The following is an 18,224-nucleotide window of genomic DNA, read 5'->3' on the forward strand; positions in this document are numbered from 1 at the left end:
CAGCTGTACTGTGGTTATGGCTGATACTTGATTCCCATTGGTGCAAAGATACTAAAATTAGGAAAATATTTAAACAAAATTAAAAGAACGTATATATTCTTGTTACAAATAAGCATTGTTATGAATATATGTCAGTGCTTGGTTGTCTGATTCTAGGGGGAGGCTTTTGTTGCCACTGTGTTGTACAGTAATTTTCAAAAAATGTAACATGTCCTTTGTTGCATTTGGTTGTGAGGATTTTATGTAAGATAATTCAGCACAAAGGGAAATCTGAAATATTGTGTGCATTTATATTAATCTCCCCAGACGTGCACATCTGTGGACGGACATTGTTGCCCGTTCTTTTTGTTTTGTCACATAATTCAAGCTCCATCCAAGTGGTTGTAAACCATAATTTGAAAGATTCCTCGTTGTCTAGACTTTAACAAGGCCATATCAGCAACATTAGCCTTTTCTAAGCCTTGCACCGTTTTGGTCTCATCTGACCAGCGCCCTCTGACTGACTCGTTAAAAACTGCAAAAGTGAAGTTTCTTACGGCCACTCTTATTAAAATGCCAGATAGTTGAGCTTCTGTCTAAATATCGTTTTACTGACAATTTGTCCAACCCCGGGGGATCTCTGCAGCTCCTCCAAAGTTGCTTGTTTCTCGTTTAACGCTCTCACTGCCTGGCATGTAGGTTTATGTGGTGATGCTCATCCTGGTATGTTTGCAGCCCCACGTTTTGAATGATGGATTAAGCTGTGCTTTGAGGGATGTTCAAAGCTTGGGACATAGTTTTTAATTTATCTTTTTTTTTTTTTTTTTACTTCTCATACGTGCCTTTTACAACATGAGCACTAATCTTCTGATGGCTCTCTGTTATTATTCTGGCAAAGCACATAGCCATCCCTTCAACTTTCCATCTGCTGTAAAATCCAGATTAGTGGAGAACGGTTTGATGAGGCTGCATCCTGTTCACTGTTCATCCCAACTCGTAGCTTTCATCATTGCTTCCACCAACCTAAGTTTAATCAGTGACGACGGTTCAGGCTTCCCTTCGCTGTTTTGTCGCTGTAACTGTGCGCTCAGACAAAGCCGGGAAATAATGACCTTTGGGGCCACAATGAGCAGAAAACCGAATCAGATGGGTCCCGCCCCCTCCACCTCTTCCAGGTCTGCTGTCTTTACAAACTCTGCTCCTCCATCATCGGTAATGCCTCCGCCCCTGCCTCTCCTCCCCCTCCCCAAAGGAAAGCGACATGCAGCTCATTAGCTATGCACAGTGCTCACCGAAAATAGTCTAGTCTTCGGTGGAAGCCGAAGAGGAACTTCAACAGGCTTTCCAGTGGTACTCAGTGGGTGGCTTTGAGTCTCCTGAGCTCTCCCTCTGCCTCCGCGCCCCCTTTGCTCGCATGAAGTGTTCTTTTTTGCCCAAGAACCACAGAAAATGCCCACTGAATGAGTCAGCGCCAGGGAAACACAAAGAGGGAGGATATCTGTCACAGTTTGAAACGCCGATAGGGTGACACGGAAACAAATTCTGTCATATCTTCCCCCCCTCCGTTCCCTCCTCTTTCCCCTCCTGTGGGCGTCAGCAGCTTTGTCACATGGCTGCTGTTATCTGACGGGGTTGTTTTTTTTACCCCCCTCTTTTTTCTTTTTGACCTGTTTTAAGTATGATGAAAACCTTTTGTTTTATTCCAACCTCCACCCCCCCCCCCCCCCCCCCCCCTCCTTTTAGCAGAGTCTTCTAGGACGTGGAGTCCTCCTCCGTCTCGTGGACCCCTCCCAGCCGAGAGGGGTTAAAAAGTGAAATCGGACCTAAAAATGAAAAATAAAATAAAAACCCCCTCTTCCTTCTGAATATCAACATAAATGTAGGACGTTTCAGATGCCAAAGGACTTACTGTCTCCTTGACAACAGTCTCCAAGCAACCATTACTCCTCAAAGCTTTCTTCCAACCCCTTCGTCTCTCCGTCTGACTCGCTCCCTCCCTTCAACCCCTCCGCTTCTTTGCCGGTTTTTTATTCCTCTCAAAGAGTTTCTTCAGCGCGTCCACTCCAGATCGCGCCAGCACCAGAACCCGAGGACTGCTCACGTCTGACGGGCCCCCATGACTGGCTGCTGCACCTAGGGAGTAAATGTGTAACCAGATATATATATATATATATATTTTTTGCAATAATATATTTTTTATTTCTTTTGGTAACTCTAAATGATGTGTGCTTATGTTGCGTTTGAAGGGGAGTAAATAAAACCCCCAGTGTGAGTAGAACAGCAGCTCACATTTCATGCTCTGAACCTAAGTGGTGATTATGCAAAATAAAAATAAAATTAAAATTCTAAGCTTTCAGCAAATCCAAATCTTCAACCGTGAATAATCCATCAGGCTTAAGTTTAATTTCGGAGGCGTTTCAGGTAAACAAACGCTACAAAGTTATTTTTAGCTGCGGCGCGTTGTTTCCTCTGAGGTAGAAAAGCAATACCCCAAACATCACAGGAGTGATTTGTCTTTAAATCCAGACTCTGGAGCACAAGCTACAGCTCTTCATGAGTAAACAACACAAACAGTTATGTGATACATAACTCTTAAATGGAAGAAAATAATTATTGTTTCAAGGTATTTAACAAAGAAAAATGGGGGGGGGGAGTGTAGATTAAAACAACTTTATAGTAACTTGGGGTATATCGCTGCCAGTTTTGTAAAGTAGAGATACTTCCAGGAAGTCTGAACTTCTCTGTTGACTTTAAAGGTTTTCTTGTGCGATTCCTCTACATCGCGTGTCAAACTCGAGGCTCGTGAGCCAAATCCGGCCCGCCACAGCTTTTTATGTGGCCCTCTAGATTCTAGACTAAACACTAAGTGTGCTTAAATCTTATTTTATCAATCAAATCAATGCAGCTTTTATTTGTTTCCTGCCAAATTATATCAATCAGACCTTCCACGCTCTTGAGAATTATCGGGGAAATCCTCACACTTTTTTTGCGCTAATTGGGAGTTTTTGTTTCAGATTTTTCTCAAAAATTGTCAAAAACTTACCTACTTGTACTAAACAGCTGCCTCAGCTTTAATTGATGTCAGATTATAGTCTATGCGCGAGTAATAAAAAGTCACATTTACCGTGAATATACCCAGATTAGTACCACAAACACTTTGAATTTTATTGCAAAAAAATCACAAAAAGGATCACGAAATCCTGGAAGGACTAGAAAGACGTTGAGCAGTATCATTTAATTTTAAGAATTAATTGATATTTTAAGAGTTTGTGATCAAGTTTTATCAATACATCCTGGCACAGCCGGCCCTTTAAGAGCATCCATGATTTTGATTTGGCCCAAAATCAAAATGAGTTTGACACCATTGAGTTTAGACAAACTGAGAGGAGCATGTTACATCTTTGCTGTTGCCAGAGAACAACAACAACAACAACAACAAAAAACACCAAAGGGAGCCATGTTTATTTGTGAAAGTGAAACATAAAACCGGCATTCTGAATTTGATCCACTCTGGAATTCAAAATGAATAGCTTCTCTGCCAAGATGGCAATTTCTATGTGGATGCACCAAAATGACAAAAAAAAAAAAACATTTGTGGATACACCTAAAATTGTTTCCATGTGAACGAGGTCTTAGCTTCATCCTCTTTCCCGTCAGCTCTCTACCATCAATCTCTGTCACCTTGCATGAGTACTTCTATTTAACTATCTAGCTTTTCGACTGTCGTACTAAAAAAGGCACACAAGCGAAGCAATGTTATTACCTTACTCCCAGCCTTTATTGCAGTGTAGGGAAGTATTTTGATGCCGTTGTGTTGGTCAAGTTAAAAAAATCTCATGTTATTGATCATACTTTTTCTCCTCGTGTGATGCTTTTATATTAAAAGGTCATTTGAGAGAGAAAGGGAAAAAAAGCAATTAATAAATGGATCACAACTGTGATTCTTGCCAAGAGCCCACATCAACAAAAAGCCAGCGAAATAAGGAAAAGTAATTTTACAAGAAAACTTCATATGTGTGCAGTGAAGTGAGTAATAACCGTGGCGATTGCTACAAATCTCATCTCAGAGAGAGAGAGAGAGAGAAAAAATAGAGTATACACATCCAGACTCTTCCCTCAGATAGTTCAAGTTGAACTTTTGTTGAGAGATTACCAGCAGGTAAATTATCTGTAGATTATTGTCTTTGTGATGGGATTTGGATGATGTGTGAACTTGGGGTCCCGCCTGGTGTAGCGGGTCCCTAAGGAACTTTCTTACTTGTACTAAAAAGCTGCCTCAGCTTTAATTGGCGTCACATTAGTGACCCCTCCCCCTCCACTGATCGTTTAAACTTTACAGATCAGCTTAAATATTTAGAAATGGTCTGCATTACCAAAAGTAGCTTTAAAATGGCAGGAATCTGATTTTGTGTTGGTCCTGCGCTCACAAGAAACTAGCTGGAGTTCACATGCTAGCAGTGACATTCTGCTAGCAAGTTATCGACTATCCGATACCCGTAACATCTTTATAGATCCCTGCTTTTTAAAAATCTTCACAATGTCAGAGTTATACAGCCATATCTGTTAGAAACAGAGTAAAGCTGGGAGGGAATCGAACTGCTCGGTCAGATAACTGATGCTAAGCTAGCAAGACGCTAACAAGACAGGTTCACCAGCTTAGCATGCTCTGCCAAAGGCAGAACTTGTCGTTCCATCCATATCTGCAGGACATGAAAATAGCTTCAAAGGAGACGGCATTGGTTACTCTAACATAGTGGCTATGTGATTCACACTTTGTGTGGTTAGATTGATGCTCTGTAGCTTAGGAGCAAAATGGTTTCCAAAGTTTGGGTCGGGACCTACTGTGGATATTTAAGGATATTAAAATGTACGAATGAAAATTCAAAAAGTGATGCGGGTCTTCTACATCTTGTAAATGTATACATAACCGGGATGCTGTGGATGTGTGAAGCCGAAGAGAAATTTCTTGCGTGTGCACGCCAACCTGGCCAACAAAGCCGAGTCTGACGCGAAATGAAATCTAGTGTAGACCATTTCCTTCATAAGCCGATCATTCGATCAGTAAAAAGAGCAAACCAATCTGGAAAGCTCTTGAAAGAGAACAAACAAAATAAAAGTTCAGAGGTGATGGCGTAGTGAATAGGGCTAAATTCAGAGCCATTTGGAATGAAAAGTTGTTAGAGGTCGAAAAAGAAATTCGGGAGGAAAAGCTTAATATTCAGCCTGAGCTACAGTGGAACCGTTTAGATAAAAGTCCAGTCAATAGACCAAAATGTAATTGAAAAATGTGGCAAGACTTGAACATTTATATTCACATGCTTTCCATCCCATTAGTTATTTTGCAAAACAGAATAGCCAATAGCTGGTAGAGACATAGGCCAAAATATGTCTAAATTGCAGCAAAAGGTGGTCCTACTAGGTATTGACTCTGACAGATCCACACCACACTTTTCAGATTTTTATTTAAATATTTTAAAACCTTTTTTTTTTTCCAACTTCATGACCATGCACTATTTTGTGATGATAATAAACAATCCACAATATGTATTCAAGTTTGTGTTTAGAACATAGCAAACTGTTAAACTGGTTTAAGTACCTATACTGGTGTTCAAAGCAATGCTTGTTCACTTCAACCAGATTAATTTGTGAAAGCCCCTTTTTTTTAGAACTTCTAAACAACATCTTATGGACACTTAAACTTGCTCCTTATCGTAGAACTTTAAAATCAATACTTTATGAAAAACTTCAAGCTTAAAAATCAGCTGAATTTAAAAAGCTTAAGGTCAGGGTCTTAAGGAAAAAGTGGAGAATCTCACCAAAGTAGATAAAAGAATTTCCACAAATAAATAGGTCATTTATTTCACTGCTTATCTTGAAGTCGGGATATAAACTCATTCATATTTCCGCCCCTCCTGAACCAGTATACAATTTAAGTCAGCCCACATTGTGTTGACACTGCATCTTTTTGCTGCTCTGACCTACATAAGAGCGGTGAGGTCCTTTGAGGTCTCACCGGACCTCAAAGGCGTTTAATTCCTTCACCTGGGTAAAACGGCTGCTGTCGCTTCATAATACACCCTTTGAAAAACATCACAGAAACGCTCATAAAGATGTCAAACCAAACTGTATTTATTCCCAGTGGAGGGGATGAGCGTGCTCAGTGGACGGTGACAAACGAGCGGGGATGTGTGTCGGTGACGCCGGCACACTCGAGATGTCTCGGCATCGTTCACACAGCGTCCTCTGGACCTAAACCCCTGAAGAAATTAGTCACATTTAGAAGTTCCAACAGGTAACTTAAAAAAAAAAAAAAAAGCAAAATCAAAACAATAAAATAGGGAGAGAACATCAAACAGCCACAGGTAGATTTGTTTTGCGCGTTTATCCTCCAAGAGCCTCCCTGTGGCCCGTGACTCAGCGTCATTCAAAGAGTCACTATTGCCTTTTCTTTCATCGTTCGCCTCGCGTCTTGCAGTAAAGGGTTCGCTGTGCTGGCTGCCCGCTGTGCATTCAGTAACAATATGGCTTGAGTGCTGATGTGTTAGCCTGGTATATAAAAGTCTGAGATGAACTCACTGATTGCAGTAACTGTTGTGGTTTGGTAACAAACAAACCCTCAACAGCAGTGCGGACAGAAAAATGGTGGATTACATGTGGACATGTAATAATAGTCTTGCCTTTCAAACACTTTTGGGATTGTGCATGTGCTATTGGCCACTGAGGTACTGTAAAGTCACGAAACTGGGCACTGTAAAACCTATAGGGTTAGCTTCTGCTAATACGCATGCTATAAAACATTGTTTTTAACAGGTAAATATAATAAAATTCTGTAAGTCTCTACATTAGTGCGTGCTACCTGGGTGTGTGTTTGTGACGCCATTCAACCGTCCGTCGGTCTGATTAGGCTTTAAAATCGGCACCTTGATTCTGCTGCTGATTTTCTTTCTCTCGATCCGTTCAGGTAATGAGCGTTCGCTGATTCACCGAAACCTGGAGCTGAAAGACAGCCCACCTCCTCATCCGTTTGTCCCAAAATTGCCTTCGCTGATGGTTCACTGCCATCCGAGGCTATGTGCTGTAACCATTCACCTCTCATCTTTCTCGCCCTTGTCATCCCGCGTTTCACCCTGTAATCAAACCTCTTGCACATCGTCCGATTTCTTCTTCTCACCTGTCTGCTCTGTCTTTTACAAACCCCCACCCGCCTCCTAAAGAAAAAAAGTCTTTCAGTTTGTTATATTTTTGTGTTAATGTGGAGTGTGCTTTCGTCTCTGTCTGTGTTTGCGGGTCACAGTGCGCTGAGGTCATGGCAGGACCGGGACTTCTGCCGGAAGATCTTGCTGCCCCGGTGGCGGCTCATTTCCCGGTAGCGGCCACGCTCCCGGTCGCGCCCGTACGAGCGAGGCACCAGCCCGGCCAGAAAGCGCTTGGCGCGACTCGTCAGGCTCTCTCGGCGTCCCGCCGCCGGGTCGCCGTCCGTCCACCCGGGGCCCACGCAGTCCCCTCTCGCGCTCCGCACCGCCGCCTCCAGCAGCTCGTTCGTGCCGTGTTCCAAAGAGGCGGAGAGCTCCAGGTAGACGCAGTCGAACATCATGGCGCTGGATTGGGCCTCTGGAGGGGGAAGAAAACCAAAGAGAGGAGGACGGATCTCGTTTTAGAAACCTGCTGCTCATTAAGACAAAGTTTCTCGCAGCAGCAGCTGCAGATGCCAATTAGAGACAGCAGTTGGAAATCAAACAAATGTTAGGATCATGAAGGTGGCACATAAATGTTCCTCCCCGCTGTGTGATATACATTACCGCTTGGTAACACCTTCAGATCAGCTGCTGCTTGCCAGACTCAATCTCCACAGAAGTATCTGTCACTTCTGTCACACCTCATTGTAACAAATAGAGTCTCGTAACAGCTTTTTCTTTTTTCTGCAAGAATGAGGTTTTTGATTCTTGAGAAAAAATCGAACTGTGTATTGTGCATCTGAAGTTTAAAGTAGAAACTTTGAAGGAAAGGATGAGTCTTTTTCGTGGAAGTTTGACTCCCAAATTCTGGTGTAAATGTCGTGAACTCAACTAAGCTGATAAAGTTGAGCTTACCTCTGCCCAGTATATGACAAACAATATTTTTTCATTATTTATGATCTGAGCATATTCCGTAAACCACTGTTGCTAATGTATTTACTTATTTATAATTGGTTTGTTAAAAAAAAGTAAGATTAGTTTCGCAAATGGTCATGAATCAAATTTCCTAAAGACTTTAAAAAGGAGTCCAATAAGGCTCAGTTTCAAGCCTTTCTTTATTTTTCATTTTAATAATAATTAAAAAAAATTAAAATCATACTACAAAGATTTGGGTGTTTTGGCTTGTTGCCTTTCTTTCAGAGAGCATGCATTGAGTGAAGAGGCTGAAGTTTAGTGCTAAAACAGGATCAGTGTCAATATATCAGAAAAAAAAGACAAATATAATTTTTTTTCAAAAGAAAAGTTGACATCGCAATGTCTAATTATCTTTTTTATGATTATATCAAAAATATTAGACAAGCACATTAGACTTAGCATCATTGTTTTCGTGACTATAATATTGTCCATCGTTCCAATCTTGTGAGCTGGATGCATCTCTACACCCCGTTGCATTAATCACATATAGACATAAATATCAAAAAACAACAACAAAAAAGCAAAGCAGTCAGTATTGCACAGGGTTAATGTTGCCTGTATGTGTTGCATAAGGTGAAATCTATTTGCTGCGCCTCAGATAGGGAAAATGGTTCCTGTGTAAACGGAGGATGAGGTCAGGTGACGGAGGGTTTTGTTGACAATCCCGTGTATCTGAGCTGGAAGAGGCTTTTTGAGCCTGGTCAAACAAACCACCACGATAAGGAAAGCTGACAGATACAGATCATCTCGCAACAAATGGGCTACACTGTCACGACAAATGACTGTTTTTTTTCTGCTTTTTTTTTTTGTCGTGTGCTTTTAAGTTCACCGCTGCTCTAAACAGAGAGGGGGGGAGGAGAGCTGCTTTGTACTGAGTACTATTATTATTAGTTTTCCAATTCACAGTGACTATGAGGTATAAGAATGTAAGAGGGTAACACTTGGGTGGCAGATGGACCAGGTCAACCCTACATGAACTGTGGGTGGGTGTTATAAAGAGACCATTTTTTGTGTTAATCCATGAAGCACTCAAATGGAATAAAAACAGAACAGCAAAAAAGGAAGTATATTAAATAAGTATTTGAAAGCACCAATTATGAGCGGCGGGGGTGGGGGGGGGGGTGGTGGGGGTGGGGGTGGAGTGTAGTTGTCACTTTACTCTGAACATATTTAAAAATGTTGAGCAATCCTGAAATGTCCATTACCTCCCAGCTGCTGTTCAATCTTTCTACGAACGTGTTGTCTGGTATCATACTGGGAGATTAAAAATGCGCTTTTCTTCATAAAAATACACAACTTGTAAACTATACCCAGTGATGTCAGTTACTGACATCGGACCACTATTTTCAATAACGAGTAATCTAACGCGTTACTATTTCAAATCCAATAGTCAGACTAAAGTTACTTATCAAAATCACTTTGCATTACTATTTTCTTTTGCAATTTAATTTAATTTCCTCTACGTGTCTTGTCCAGTGATCGCCGTTTCTATGCAACAGTATCAGCAGCGACAGAAATGTAAACAATGGAGGGAGATGGGCATTTTGTTGCTGGAAAAACAGAAACTATTTTGAGTTTCCGTCGCCAAGTCTGATTATTATAAGCAACTTTCGGCTTGTTTTTTTTTTTTCTAAAGTCGCTTGCAGATGTAATGAGTCGCTGGTTGCGGTTTTTGGGCTTGGAAATAAGCAAACATAAACCCCAGAACTTGTCTGACCTCCAATTAGTTTTAGTCAGACTCTCCCTGTCCATCGTTTCCCGGATGATCCGTCCTGCTGTGTTTTTGTTAATGTCAAGTTAATATATTTGCTGTGAATGACGTCGAGCTTCGCGTTGCGCTACAACAAACTGCAAACATCGAGACTAATATGAACCTCGCAATAAACGTGAAAACAACCACGAATGAACGTGTCCGTAAAGTTGCGCAACTAAACGCCATTATAATTATTAATATTAAGATAAATGTCACAAATCTGTGCAGCAGCCATCTGAGTTGTGGAGCCGCAGGAGGAGCTCTGTGCGCTGCGCTCTGACAGCAACGCAGGGCCGTAACGCAGAACCTGGACGCTGGGGCAGAGAGGGGGGGACTACTTAGAGTTTTCCAGACAGTAGTTGAACACACAAAAACACACACAAATTACTAAAGTTTTTTTTGTACTGTTGTAGCCATTAAACAATCTCCCCTTCAGTTCAACCTTATAAGTAGAAACACATTGTTGATGTTACCTTTATAAAATAACTTGCAATGAAGTTTTGGCAAAGCTCAATGTAATTTTCACAGGTGGCAGAGCGTTGTTGTTAGCAGCTGCTGAAACTAAAAAAGTCACTTTGAACGTAACTTAGTTACTTTCCAAATCAAGTAATCAGTAATCTAACTAAGTTACCTTTTCAAGGAGTGATCAGTAATCCGATTAAAGTTACTTTTTCAAAGTAACTATGCCATCATTGACTATACCCAGTTTCATGCACCGAATGCCAGAGCCATCTGACAATATTCTTGAAAATTTTACGAGGTGGAATTTATATAAATAAATCCTTGTCGTTAAATCAAATAATGAAGTTTTGAAAATGGAGAATAACTTTGTGAATTGCAATAACATTTGAATATGTACTGTAACACAAAACTTATTTAGCTTGTTTTTAGCAACGTTGCATTATACTACACAAGTATGATACACTTGGTCAATTCACATTCCCATGTTGCCAATGGCTTGTAATTTGTGCATATGCTCACCTTATAATCTTACAAACACCCAAAGATCCTGGACCCATGTTCATTTATTATGAAGAGTAAAACTGTCTGAGGCGCAATCATTATTAATTAGATTAGAAATACCAAATAATCCAGTCATACAACTTGCTTCTTTCATCTATTTTCCTTAAGCAGCTGAAGTGTAATCTACATGATACAAATGTATGATGCAACATATAAGCAAGAAACTGAATGGTTACTGGAATAGCCTGTGAGCTTAGGGGAGCTAAAAAGGCAGTTATGAGCTGAAAAAATATTAAAATGAGAGTCAAAGTGGAGAAATGGGAAGCAGAGGCAAAAAAAAAATGGTTCTTTTTCTCTTTTGGAAATTTCAAAAATAATACACACTGCATGTTTGATGCATTCTGAAGGAGATCCAATGAACATTAATAGATGTTCTCTCTTAAAAAGTCCTTCTTTATCGATCTTATTATTTGATTTGGGAAATAATAAAGTTATTTTTTGTACATTAGGAAATAACAGTCAGGTTTCTTTGGATTTCAATGCAGTTTTAAAAGAAAGCTGGTATCAGTTCTGTGACCCTGGTCTAACAGGACAGTCTGAACTTTAACCCTGTATCTATCAATGTTCATATCCTTGAGCATTGCAAGCGCTTTATCTACCTGATTTTTGATGGCATGAGCATTCAGTACGAAAGGCACAGACACAAAAACAGGCACAGATTTGATCTGGGTGTACTAATCCGACCTCAGCAGCTGTCGAACCGCTGCTCTGGCACATAATAACGGCAGAAGTAATGGTGGGAGGAAATAAAGCAAATCCCAAACTGGATCAGCAAATGGATTCGCCCCAATACCAGCAGCAGCTGATTGAATGATCTGTCAAGAGCACTTGGGAAAGTGAATTGAAGAGACAGGCAAGAAGACAAGCAAGGGGAAATAAAAACGGAAGATGGAGTTAATGCTGTGCAATATCAGAAAAGAGGAGAAAGTGAGGGCAGGAGAAGAGTGAAAACACGGCACCGGGTGAAAGGAGAGAACCAGCGTATGAATTAGAGATGCGCTGACAACAAACCCGACTGTTGACCGGCCAGATGGGATGTCAAAAATCGTATCTAGTTCGTGCCGTACTAGACGCAGCCAGGTTCAAACGACAAGAACAGTCTTTTAGAGATACTGCTGCTAGGCCTGTCACAATAAGCAATTAATCGCATGATAAATTAAAATGAGCTCAATCATTTCCACGCTGACAATTAATATTTCTTGAAGAGTCATTTTGTTTGCAGACACTTCATAATCCATTTAATTCATGATAAAATGTTTGGTTTTTTTGTTTAATGTTTTTGTCTTTTGTGTTTTATTTTGAATATTTAAAGCATCTTTCGGTTCCAGCATTGTGCTCTTTAAAAAATGTGAGTTTATTGGTCTTTGAGAGGGCAAGCTTGAATTATAGTACCATTATCAACATTGTCGCCTAAAATAAAGGCATAAGACATTGTTTTCCAAACTGTTTTTTTTTCCTTCCAAAATTACTTTAAGGAAAAAAAAAATTAATTAGGCCATTATTTTAGGAAGGTGATGATATGGTACTTGAAAATGGTCTCAAAACAACGATATTATCGTTTATTGCAATCATTTCTGATTGCAATAATCAGAAATGATTATTTTATTGCAATATTGCATTATTGCTGGATGAACAATTTATCATCCAGCAAAATTTGTTATCACAACACACCTAGATGTTCCTGAAGAAAAGAGACCTATAGTTGGTTATCTACAATCTTAGCAATGTGTCTCAAGTGATATCAGAGGATGAACTGAGGTGGAAGAAGCTATTTATAAGAAAACAGTATTTTTCACTGCATTTTGAGACATTATTGCACATCCTCCAGGATTTGAGACAGGAAGACTGACAATGAGGTTGCTCACACGTTTTATTACTTTACTACTTTAAACCTCTGCTAGAAATTGAAGAGGATGGATTTCAAATTAGTTTCTCTTTTGCATATTTCAGAGTACAGTTGTATTTTCTCTACAATGGACGCTGCAGACATAGAAGACGGTTTTAAATCTCAACTCTCTATTGTCTTTGCCTTTGTTATAGTAAATGACTTTGTTACTCTCTCACATGGTGTGACAGCACTTCTGCTTCTGGTGCAAAATAATTGATGATGCTCAAAAGATATTTTGAAGACTGCTTTTATGTCTTCCTTAATGAGAAATCATTAAAATTTAGAATCAGAAGGCCAATTTCCGACAGTTGCCAATCGGAAATTGGCAACAGAATTTTGTATCGAAGAAAACCTGAGGACACGGTTAGAAAAAAAGGAAAACAAACAAGTTTTTTTTTGTTAGACTTCTGACTGACTTTGTCAGTGGATGACTTTCCCCATCCACTAATGTCCAACTGTACACAATAGCCATCACTCAGAAAAAAAAAACATGTTCTTGAGCTATTCTGCAAAGAAGATTGGGCAAAATTTTCAGTCTATAGATAAACAAAACTTGTGGAGACCTACCACGAAATGAAATGTATCGATAATTGTAGTAAAGTGTAGCTTAAGATATCAAAAGGAGGGATATAAATACTTTGGAAAGTCTCTGTAAATCTATAGATTCCAGAGGAGAAAAAAAAGCAACCATAGCTTAAGGATAAGGAGAAACAGATGTTGATTCTTTTTTCCTTTTTTTAAGCGTTTGTCTACATAAATCCTACAATGGAAAAAGATTTGTTACTCCTTTAGAAAATACTTCAAAAGGCAAATTACAACAAGATGTAATTTGTAATATGTAAAATGTAATAAGATGTAACAAACCTACTTCTGTCTATCAAGAGGCAATATTGAGAAACAACTTGCCCATTCAGATTTTTAAAACGTCAGATTTTATAAACGCGCTCAAATTCCTGTTTAGTATTCCTACTCCTTATTCCGCACCCTCATTATCATGCAGCAAAAAGGCAAATGCCGGATGTTTGCTGTGCCAAAAGCCTCCTCTCCTATTCTGTTCAGCACTGTTTATATTCTCTAAGACCTTCATGTTGCTCGGAAAAGATGAAAAGGAACACCTCTCCGTCGGTGAACAGCAGAGCAGCATGAGAGCAACAGTGCCAAGATCGATTCACTCCAACAGGATGAAAAGGAGAAAGTGAAGGTGCAGTTGGGTTTCAAAGAGGCTGGCAAGGTAAGGGGTAATTGAAGGAACGGCAAAGCTGCCTAAACTGGGCAGAGTGGAAGACATTTGCTGTCTGGATCCAGACTGGAATGACCCGAGCAACATGCTAATCTTAATTTTAAGCCACACCCATAGTTATGCTGTGCTTGATATTCTTTTGAATGAATTAGTTATCAGTAGTCACTACCTTTCCTCCAGTGGATAGTAGTCAGCAGTAACTGAAAGTGCAGAAGAGGAAGGGATTTTTCACAACACAACAAAAAGAAGAAATACTCAGATTTATCCATTTCTGACAGAAATGCTATTTTTTTTAAATACTTTTGTACATGGATGGTACTTTAGCAGATATGAAATTGCTATATGCTTTTGCATCATACGAGATATATATTTTTTAAGAAACTCAATTCACGTCTTTATTATTCTGATCAGAATTTGAAATCTACTATCTGGTATAACGCATTAAAAAGGTACATTTATGTCTGAGTTTAGTTTGAAAGCTAAAATATTCCTTCCCATGTTGCATCCATGCATGTTTTATGAAATATTATAAAGACAAAAAATGAATAATAAAGTTAAAATTCTCAGTATCCCATTAATAAAGCAATAGGGTTCTTATATGTATATCAGAAAACATGTTCATATTTAACAGTATGACAATTTTGTTTTCATAATTAGTTCCAAACAAATAAGAAAAACTGTCACTTAGCAAAAACATACCGACTTTCCTGTTTAACAAGAAAGTGGACAAGATGACAGTCATTGCTGTCGATGTTTGTCATCTTCAAGGTGAAGTATGCACTTCACCTTATTCAAGGTGAAGAATGTACCTTGAATAAAGCCGAACAAGTAATTATAGTACAGGCTAAGAAAAGGATCTGGCTCATGTGAATATATTCAGTAGCAGCTCTGTTAAATTTCTGTTTCTGGTAGTTTTACATAGGTTGCATTTTGAATAGATTCTAGTGGACTTTTGTCAGCTTTTATGTACACTTTAAATAAAAAAAAAGGATAAAGTGGTGACTGTTCTTACAGCGCTGCTCTGCAGCAAGGAGAACCAGCGTTTGTGTCTTTTGGCATTTGGTCTGCATACAGATTGCATGTTCTCATAGTGCATATGCGATTTCTCTCAAGGTGATGCTTTCAAATTGAAAATTTAAGCTCAAAGAATTACAAGTTTTGAAACAGAGCAAAATAGAGCTTATACTTTCAGATTGAAAATATAAGCTGTTGACTTATTGCAGCAAAATCCCCCCATACCTCAGCTCTTTCCCTCATTACAAAAACATGTATGCTAGGTTAATTGGCGTCTTTAAGTTGCTTTAGTTTAGGAAGTAGTGTGTACATATTGCAACTCCGAAAAGTTCAGAATCTGGACGAAGAAAATATCTTTGTTCATATAAATTTGAATGAATATGGGTATTTTGGAAGAAATCCTTTTTTTTGTCATTGATTATCAATTAAATGTAGATTATTTTGACAACCCCAGCCAGTTGCACTGCACCAATTAGCACAACGCAGTGCAGCGATGCCAGTGTGGGCTCCCCATGAGAGCACTGTGTAGTTTGTTGCTGTTCAACTGAGCAGCATTCATTTTACATGCTCAATTTTGTGTGCTGAAACTGCTTTTTTGTATCTCTCCTAATCAGCTGAGAATAGTTGCTCTGCCAGTATAACTCGATCGGGACCAGAGCTGATTTTGGACAATTTTCATATGTTTTTTCCACTTTTGTGGAATTGTATAATGTCATTAAAACACCAGAAATGAGGACAAATGGAAACAATTAATGTGGACAGGAAAGCTCTGTTGTCCGTGCTAAATGCATCATGAAGTTGTGTCCTTGTCAAGTTCCTCTCGTGGCAGCGACAACACTCTAGATGTGATGCCAGGGGAAACCGTTATCCCATCAGCACCATCAAGTACTGTGTTCTCTGTGGAATTAACCACACTAACAGGGTCCCTTTCTAGCTTAATCTTTCATTTTTCCCTCTCTCTATTTTTTTTAACGTCTGGTTTGAAACATCTGTGGAATGACGAAGCTCACAGCCTGAGGCCTATAATCACGAATGTTAATCAGTTGGGTCATTATGACTCAAAGTAAGCCGACGCCAAACTAAACAATGGTCTCATGCAAATGAGGTTTATGATTAGCTAATATAACTTTTCATGAGAATTTTGAGTGCAAGTTGTTTTATATGCATAGAAATTACTCCATACGGGGGCTAAGGTCTGATTAGCAATTAGCCTTCCTCAACTATGAGGACATCTTTTTACAAATTTTGTCCATTAGGACTGCATCTACTGCACATAGCATTTTCACAGGTCCCCACTTTTAAATTTAAATTTATCTCTTGAATGAGAGTAATGATAATATCCACTTTAAATCATGAACATGCTTTTCCATCCATTCATCCATCCCTTTGAGTGTCATTTTGTTGCACAACTAAAAGCTTCCACACTGCAAAAACGAAATCTTAGCAAGTATTTTTTTTGACTAGTTTCTAGTGCAGATATCTTAGTACATTTGAAATAAGAGAAAACTAACTTACAAGTAACTTTTCAATAAATATAGGAGCTTTTTTAAAGTAAATCATTCCTTAATATTATATTAGAAGTTACCTTTAGGCTAATTCTTACTTATTTTAAGTGTACAAAGATATTAGACAAATGCTAATTAAATTGCTTCACTGCAAAACACAAAAGCTAAGAGCACAGAAAACAACAGGACAATATCAAATTCTATTATAGCTTTACATTCGTTCTCTGTCCGCAGCAGTGAAGTTGATGTGGCAGATAAATATAATGTTTCACATCATCAGTGACCATTTCTTCAGGTCATCCTCCCAATCTTGGACAAAAGACGTGATTAAATTATCCAATTTAAAGAGTAAACTTTGATACTCTAACATTTTTCATCCGTATCATGCATGTAGTGGATTTTGATGAAGTTTATGTGAGGCATCATGGGTTATAAGATGGATAAAGAGCAGAAGAGCAACGAATTAAAGATACTTAATAATAAATCAAATGCCAATTTACAATATTATACTGTATATTTATATTCTACATATATGTATGTATAGAAAAACAATAACTACACTTTATTCATATGAATACATGTAATACATTTTAATGCAGAATTTATTAGCGCAATAACAGAAATGTTAATTTGCTGTTTAAAATCAAGTAGAGCCTTTGTAGAAAAAAATAAGAAAATAAATGTAAATGATTAACAGTGTGTGCCAAGGCAGATCAAAGAGAGCGTTTTCTAAGGGAATGTTTATCATCACCCACTCTGGTGAGGGTCATCCATTTTGAAACAGCGAGGATATGAGATCGTTTGACTATTAATGAAGAAATGGTAAGATGCAACTGACAAAATAAGAGCAGCTGAAATATGATACAGAACCTCACTTTAAGTTTGAATCTGCATTTGTTTCTGTAATTTAGATTCCTTTTATGACTCTTTTTAAAAATCACAGCAGAAATTCTACAATTCAACTCTCGTTCATGGAGGTATAATGAAAAACAAGAACATTTTCAGTGAACTTGGCGGGCTAGTCAGGCATATTGTTCCAAATATATGCCACAAAATACAAAAGTCTGCTGGACACAATAGCTGAGAATGTAAAATCAGGTTAGCCATAAGCATAGCGTGGCTGCAAAACTCTCCCATCGCCTTCCTGTGCTAAACTGCGCTCAGTCTGAGGGTTTAGGAACTCATTGTGACTCTTTCAAGGACAGCAGAATAGGCCTCACTCTCTCCCACCAGACATTCGCACAATGCATCACACACATCTCCTTTAAAGATGAGGTTCCCACTCAGAGACTCGCACACACACACATATCACTCTCGTACACCCGTCCTTCCCTGTGTCACTCCTCTTCCTCTCATCCTTCTTATCACAGCCCTCGCTTTACAACAGCCCCGCCGACATCAGGCAGCGAGTAGATGGGGAGAGAGATGGTGGGAACGCTCGTTAGCACATCGAATGTGTCTGTGGACGTGCAGCCGCTCGTGCACATATGGTGGCTCCAAAAGAACATAAAGATAGCAGGAGCTGTGGTCCTGCTAGAGGCAGATAATGCAAATAGAGACCTGCCATCTGGAAAGCAAAACAAAACAAAAAAAGTGGAAAAACCCAAAGGGGACAAAGCGACAGCACTTGCTTTTGCTAACTTGACATGCGGCTGAAATTGCTGAGATTACG

At 39.2% G+C, this 18,224-nt stretch overlaps 1 protein-coding gene across 1 annotated transcript in view; it reads right to left on the minus strand.

Annotated features, from left to right (window-relative positions):
• Positions 1 to 3,420: 3,420 nt before the first annotated feature.
• The window catches only part of rem2 (RRAD and GEM like GTPase 2), a 52,545-nt gene continuing 37,741 nt past the window's right edge, over positions 3,421 to 18,224 (minus strand). The window contains exon 5 of the mRNA XM_005811041.2: positions 3,421 to 7,590. Within this exon, the coding sequence (XP_005811098.1) occupies positions 7,268 to 7,590 (323 nt within the window). The 3' untranslated portion in view covers positions 3,421 to 7,267. The remainder of the gene's footprint in view (positions 7,591 to 18,224) is intronic.

The sequence above is a fragment of the Xiphophorus maculatus genome, chromosome 6 (genome assembly GCF_002775205.1).
Source record: "Xiphophorus maculatus strain JP 163 A chromosome 6, X_maculatus-5.0-male, whole genome shotgun sequence".
NCBI lineage: Eukaryota > Metazoa > Chordata > Actinopteri > Cyprinodontiformes > Poeciliidae > Xiphophorus > Xiphophorus maculatus.